General features: G+C 39.7%; 1 protein-coding gene across 1 annotated transcript; it reads right to left on the reverse strand.

The window, feature by feature from the left end:
- Positions 1 to 807: 807 nt before the first annotated feature.
- Positions 808 to 6,646, reverse strand: LOC121735030 (collagenase-like). Its single transcript, XM_042125696.1, has 5 exons — positions 6,446 to 6,646; positions 3,947 to 4,229; positions 2,285 to 2,383; positions 1,197 to 1,390; positions 808 to 915 (listed from the first exon to the last, which is right to left on the reverse strand). The coding sequence occupies exons 1-5, from the start codon at positions 6,644 to 6,646 to the stop codon at positions 808 to 810; spliced, it is 885 nt and encodes a 294-aa protein (XP_041981630.1).
- Between the last annotated feature and the right edge of the window lie 440 nt (positions 6,647 to 7,086).

Raw genomic sequence — 7,086 nt, forward strand, 5'->3', positions numbered from 1 at the left:
TCATGTCCATCCGTCCGACCCGTCCGACTCTGATATGTATCAGTATGAGGAATTGAGGATATCATTACCACAACAATTTAGCATTTACACCATAGTCGCGACTCGCGCGTCTTCAGTAACAAAATTAATGAAGTTTGGCGAATGACGATTCGCACCGTAGTCGCGCAGAACCACCACTAGTGCACACCACACCTGTGTGGTGGGCACTAGTGGTGGTTAATATAACGTATAGCTGAAAAAAATAGCGCGCTAGTTCTTCGCAACGAATAGCCCGCGCTATAAAGGCTGCACGCAGGCTGCACTGGTCCACGACGGTCGAGCAGGTCGTGGACTACATCAGGAGCAAGACCCACTTCGTCTTGAGGGTCGAGCGCTTGGAGTCCCGCCACAAAGTGAATTTTAGCTCCTTTATGGTGAGAGTCCCGACGCACCATCTACCGACCTTCGAGAAGGAGGAGTTCTGGCCGATTGGAGTCGTCTACAGGAGGTTCCGAGGATGACTTCCGAACACGTCGCGCCCCACGTCACAGACGTCGCAGTATAATTGTATGTATGTTAGTCTATCTATTTATAATATGGGCATCTTGCCTGAATTAAATAAATAAATAAAATAAATCTATGCATAAGACGCTACGTTTAAATAATAAAATGTGCACGCCCAGTTTCGCGTTGCAGACGCTCCCGTATCGCGTCTCGCGTCCTGCATCACTGACTACGAGTATAGGCATGCGTAGGTGAATTGTTCGAAGCTTACAGTATTTAAAGCAAAGTAAATAATTTTCTGATAGCAAACATTTATTTCCCATTTTATGATACATGTTGGTAAATAAAACTGAGATACGAAGTGACTCGGGTGTACACGGCAGGAGAATTAGATTCGCATCCAAACATTGAGCCAAATGATGTCACGCCAATCTGAAATCGTTTTCACTAATGAAAAAAAAAAAGCTTTTGTTTTATTGTGATTACTCTTATATAATAATTATTGTAAATATCATTAATATTGGGTATGATTTAGCGCGCTGGGCGGCCACTCATTTAGGATACATAGTCAATATGAACTGCAGGTTCCTAATGAGGCTTTCTTATATTTTATTTATAAAAATCCCGTTTGAATTTCAATTCATTTCAGAGGAAAGAAAAGAAACCATCCGTGGCAAAATTAAGGCCTTATTACTAAGTCTTTTTCGATTTACCAAGATTTTCCTTCCATCAACTTTCACTACCAAGGGGCCACCAGAATCCCCTCTGCAGGGTGTGGAACCCTGTTCGCTGCTGGTGCATATGTTGGAAGCGTGGATGAAGTAGGGGTAGGAGAGAGAGCATACACTGTTGGGTATGATTTTCAATTTGGCGTAGTTGAGCTGCTGGTCACTGGTAATTTGGGCGTCTGCAAATCAAGAAGACAAAGTACTGAAGAATATTCTCTAAAACTTATTTAAAATTAGATGCAAGGGAAAATTAATAGCTTACTAATATAGTTACTAATAGTTTATGTTTTCCCACTCGCTTTAACTTAGTTGTACCGAAATTCGTTATTAAACAGAAATCGTAAGTTTTTCGTGATTTTTAGGGTTCCGTACCCAAAGGGTAAAAACGCGACCCTATTACTAAGACTTCGATATCTGTGTCTGTCTGTCCGGCTGTCTGTCTCCAGGCTGTATCTCAATAACGACTAAAGCTAGACTTCCAATATTTTCACAGAATGTGTATTTCTATTGCTGCTATACCAACTAATACTAAAAACAAAATAAAGGCGGTTCCCATACAACAAACGTGATTTTTTTGCAATATTTTGCTCGACATCAATAATAGCTATAGCTAGGCACTTGTTTGTACAAAATCCTTAATTATATATTTTGTACTTTAATAATTGATGATAAAATTAAAGTAAAACAAATATTGAAGAGGGACTCCCATACAAGAATCAAATTTTTTGGGCAATTTTGCTCTATAACGGTACGGAACCCTTCGTGCGCGAGTACGACTCGCACTTGGCCATACTTTTCACCAATATTTTTTTTTCAGTGGCTTATGCGTGAAGAGGTAACCAACAATTTTATTTTATAAATGCTTAAAAGCATACGTAGGTAAGACTATAGTCGGCACTACATAATTATAGGCGAACACGTTGGCCGACGCGTTCGCCGGCGCGCTGGCCCATGAATGTGTAGAACGGGCGAAATACCTACCGCCAACGCCCGAACGCCCGTTCTACACATTGGGCCAGCGCGCCGCCCAACGCGTCGCGTTCGCCTATATGTAGTGCCGACTTAATGCGTACCTTCTTCAGTGAGCCCAAATCCTGAAGCAACAGCCTTGGTGCCTACGAAATCCTGCTTCAACTCGGTCGTAGTGGGAAGGGCAATTGGTGATATAGTCACTGAAAATACAATACAGTATGTAAGTATGTAAATTATTTGCGGAATTAAAAAAAAATAGGTACTTATACAGTATTTTTCCAACTAGCAAATTCAAGGATTCATATCAGCCTATAGTCATCCACTGCTGGACATAACGTAACGTAACGTAATTCAAGGATTACGAATCAATAATAAGGATAATTTTAAAGAAGCGTGCCGATGATAAGGAACATACGAATCTAAATAGTAAATGTACTTATTAGATAAGAAAACCGCAAGAATAAATATAAAATTGTCCGCACGCAGGCCATGAAAACTGAATGATATTCGACGGCATCTATTTACGTTATTTTTACCTGTCACCTGCTGAATTATACAAGTTTCCCGGAGGATTCGAAATTTTCTTATTCGTCATAAACCCTATAAGAAAATGAAAGGGACTGGGAAGCGTAAAGAATTCAGGAGTTCGCAAGTTACCTTTTTCAATATTTACGAGGGACGAAACAAAGGGTTGGGCAAAAAGATTTGGCGCAATAACGTATTGTCCCGGTCTCTTGCGATTACGAACGCGCTGATTTATACTCTGTTTATTTCTTTTTATATCGTTCCAGTTAACTTAATAAAGGAACCTGTCTCGGAGACACAAATATTAAATTGTCATCTGAAATTTTTTATATTATGTGTATGCATGACTTATGGCGGGTTACGGAGGTGTTTTGATAGGAGTTTATCTATTTAAACGTGTTATTGGCTAACGTTAACTAGTTAACTTTTTAACGTTAACAAGGTAGCCTTAACCTTAAAGTAATTAGACTTTAGAGTCACTTTAAGAAGAAGCATAATATGCTAAGCAACCGACAACGTTCTTCTCATCACAAACTCTTTTAAGCCTGGCGTTATTAAAATTATTTATTTCGTGAATTTAAAATATTACGTAAAAACTGCGCTGCTATAATTTCACAGTGAACTCTATAAAATGTATTGCACAATGTACTGTATACAGCTCTGGATTTATATATAGGCAGTATAGGCCATGGCCCATGGTCGGCAGCGACCTATGGCGTTCTAGGGTGGCGGCAGAGTTCGTACATCTAGGGGCGGCAAATTACATTTTATAAATTTGAGACGGCCGAGGAGAAGACGCACGCTACGGAGTGGCTGCGGCGACTTACATTAGCCGGGTACTCGGGGCGGTGGTGTGGGGACACCGCCGCCCATTGCACCGGCTCCTAGAGAGACAGCCGTGATGTTCAAGGTGTTCCTGCGCATCGCGGCCCCCAGAGTAGCGGGGTGGTTTCGGGTCTGTAGATGATCGCTGGTAGAGTTGCGGTAGGTTCCATGGGGTTTTAGTGGGTAGACAGGAGTCCCACACACCCCAGCCGATATCCCCAATTTGCCGGGGATGCGTAAAGCATTTCCCCATGTTAAAAAAAAAACGGGGCGGCAAATTAAAGTTGCCTATACACATAAAATATAAATCCGGCCCAGACTGTATGTAAGTTTACTATGAAAGTAGCAGCGCTAAAAGAGTTGTATACTTATATTTTACTTAAACACACTTAAGTTACGACTGAACTACTAACCTACAAGACCCGGAGATGTAACCTGATTCGGTAGGTACACTACAGCGATATCGTTTCGAACGAGCGATGGATCCCAGTCTGGATGGGCAGAAACAGCACTGGTATTAACTCGGGTTCCCCCACTGAAGAGCCTCACGGAACCAAGAACCACCTCGAACTTCCACGCCTGGGTCATACCGTCGTACCAGCAGTGAGCTGCAGTGAGGATCCTATCAGCTGTGATGAGCGATCCGCCGCATAAACTCTTGTCTGACGTCCCCATTATACTCGCTATGAGACCAGCCTAAAAAGTCACAATCATCTGTTTGTATTTATTTTATGGGGTCTTAGCTAATAATAATAATCATCATCAATCATAAGTTCAATACTTAAGGAGAGTACTTCCTCGTTTTTTTTTGTCGTGTACGACTGCAACTATGGCTCATGCGTGAATACATAACTAACAGACAGTTTAAAAGCATTTATAAAATTATACAGCATGACTGATGAGACATGTTCAATGCTTAAGGAGAGTACTCTGTACTCGATTCTCATTATAATTATGTAATTAAATTAGGTACTTAATTTTTGACCAAATTTCCCTTTAAATAAAGGAATCATGGACACTAAGTAAATTACGCAGCTATATAGGCAACTAGATGTCCCGCGCGGCTTCGCCCGCGTAAATTAGGAATTTTACAGAAACCGTACATTTTCCCATAAAAAATAGCTTTTATGTCTCTACTCCCTTCACTTCGTTTACTCTATATCTGTGCCAAATATTGCCATAAAAATTGCTCCAGTACTTCGTAATTTCTAATATTTCCCCCGTTTTTCCCACATTTTCCTAAGTTTCTTCGGTCGTATTAGTCTTAACGTGATAATATATAGCCTATAGTCTTACTCGATAAATTAGCTATCTAACACTGAAATAAATTTTTAAATCGGACCAGTAGTTTCTGAGATTAGCGCGTTCAAGCAAACATACTCTTTAGGTTTATAATATTAAGTATGGATTTTTTTAATTGCTTGACAAACTCGAGTCTTGATCTAAAAGACTATGAAAAGTACCAATAACAGAGTCATTATAGGCTCATAAGTCATAACCATGGGACGATGTATGGTATAATATGGTAGTGATGATGATGATGATGAATGTAATTTGCATAGTAGCATATGCTTTCCGTTCTTAAAACAACGCTGAAACTCCCATACTTGTATCTATAAAGAATCAGGAGTTCTCTCAGCACCTTCCGAACCACGGTATACCAGGTATATCTCGGTGCAAAATCTTACTTGTTGGTAGCATATGCTTAGAATAATAATACTCCCCACACCGGTTTCGGTGACGGTGGCCGGTTTCATTGAAACCAGGCCAGGTACGCAGGAGTAATTTTATAGTGCCCAAGTGTGTGCGCAGTACACAAGAGCACTCTCTATTCCTTTTACTCTCATAACCCAGTGGGACGGAACGGTCGACACGACTGGCGAGAGATCAGGCGCAGGACCGACTTTTTACATGCCCATCCGACGCATGGATCATCTTACTTGTCAGACAATCAGGTGATCAGCCTGCATTGTCCTAACCAAACTTGGAAATAACATGTTTCCACGCGGGATTCGAACCCACGACCTCCGGAGTCGAGAGCGACGCTCTAACCACTAGACCACGGAGGCGTTGAATGCTTAGAATACTGCTCACGAAACCGAAGTCACCGCATGTTTCCATATAAATTTTGAAGAGTTCCCTCGATTACTTATGCATCCTTCATCAGATCACCACTTTTGTGAATATAGTACCAAATTGGGATGATACCCTATATACCAATAGAAAAAATTTGAAAATCGGTTAACAAACGGCGAAGTAATCGTTGAACATAAGAAAACGAACATAACACCTCCCCCATTTTGAAAGTCGGTTAAAATTGTAGCCTATGTGTTATTCTGACGTATAAGCTATATTATTGTAAAGTTTCATTAAAATCCGTTCAGTAGTTTTTGCGTGAAAGAGTAACAAACATCCATACATCTACACATATACATCCATACATCCAAACAAACTTTCTCCTTTATAATATTAGTAGGGTTATAGGCATACTATGCGGCCGGCGTGGCTGAAAGAAACACCGCGCCGCTATCCTTCCTGTCGCATTCCTGCGCGCAGTGTCCATGAGCTACATTTACTCAGTGATCAATTCATAATATTATTATTTTTTCATCTAATGTAATAGCCAAATATCACGTCCTCGAGTATTGAACATGTCTCACCAGTCATGCTGTAAGTATACATTTAAAATTTTCAAACATTTTCCCGGTTTTAATTGTTGGTTTTTTTCTTCGTTAAGAAAGAAACCAACAATTTATTACAGAACAAGACTTAACAAAATAATATTTTCTTTTTCCTTTTTTGCATCATCAAACGTCGCGCCTCATTTCGTTTCGTATTGGTAAAAGCATAAAAGTGCCCCCACTTTGAAAAAAAAATTAACAAGCACTATGTATTGCCTAATTTGAACTGACCTGGTAAGGCTGTTGTCCAAGAGAAGACGGTCTACCTCCCACTATCCTTGCATCCATTTTATTCTTATCTTCCACTATTTTCACTCTCTTAGCGGCAGGTATTCCATACTTAGAAATGTATCCGAAAACAGGATTGTCAGGAACAGAACTTATGTTCGGAACACATCCAAAAAGAAAAACAATGAGGATAATTTTTGTCATCATTACTAAAGGATACTGTTGAGTTATCAAGAATATTCCTAAAATGTACTTGTATTTGACTTGCGTAACACGTTTGAGATAATATGAATCCACTCGAGACTGCTGGAAGATTATATGAAAGATTATTGCATCAATATTATTCGAGAGAAATACACGCTACAAAGCTAAGATATTGCTGTTGAAGTGCACTTTGATAGTGAATTTCGGTGAAATTAGATCTTGTTTTGAGAAAATTAAAAGGACTTGAGAAAGCAGATTCATTCTTTTAGACCTAAAACTTTTCAGTTATTTGTTCAATACAAATTTAGAGCATTTATACCACTTGAACCCATGTGATGCAAGCTGATATTGGGTACAAAATATTAAATAACTAAACCGATTTAAAATAAACAAAATCACTGGAAGTTGCTTATTACTTTTTTAAACCTTAAACTTTGTTA

This window comes from Aricia agestis, chromosome 16 (genome assembly GCF_905147365.1).
Source record: "Aricia agestis chromosome 16, ilAriAges1.1, whole genome shotgun sequence".
NCBI classification, from domain to species: domain Eukaryota; kingdom Metazoa; phylum Arthropoda; class Insecta; order Lepidoptera; family Lycaenidae; genus Aricia; species Aricia agestis.

Coding starts and splice junctions, on each gene's coding strand:
- LOC121735030 (XM_042125696.1), bottom strand. CDS start 6,646: ATGACAAAAATTATCCTCATTGTTTTTCTTTTTGGATGTGTTCCGAAC. Junction 4,230..6,445: donor TTGGACAACAGCCTTACCAG/GTCAGTTCAAAT, acceptor GTGACTTTTTAG/GCTGGTCTCATAGCGAGTAT. Junction 1,391..2,284: donor ATTTGGGCTCACTGAAGAAG/GTACGCATTAAG, acceptor CTTGATTTGCAG/ACGCCCAAATTACCAGTGAC.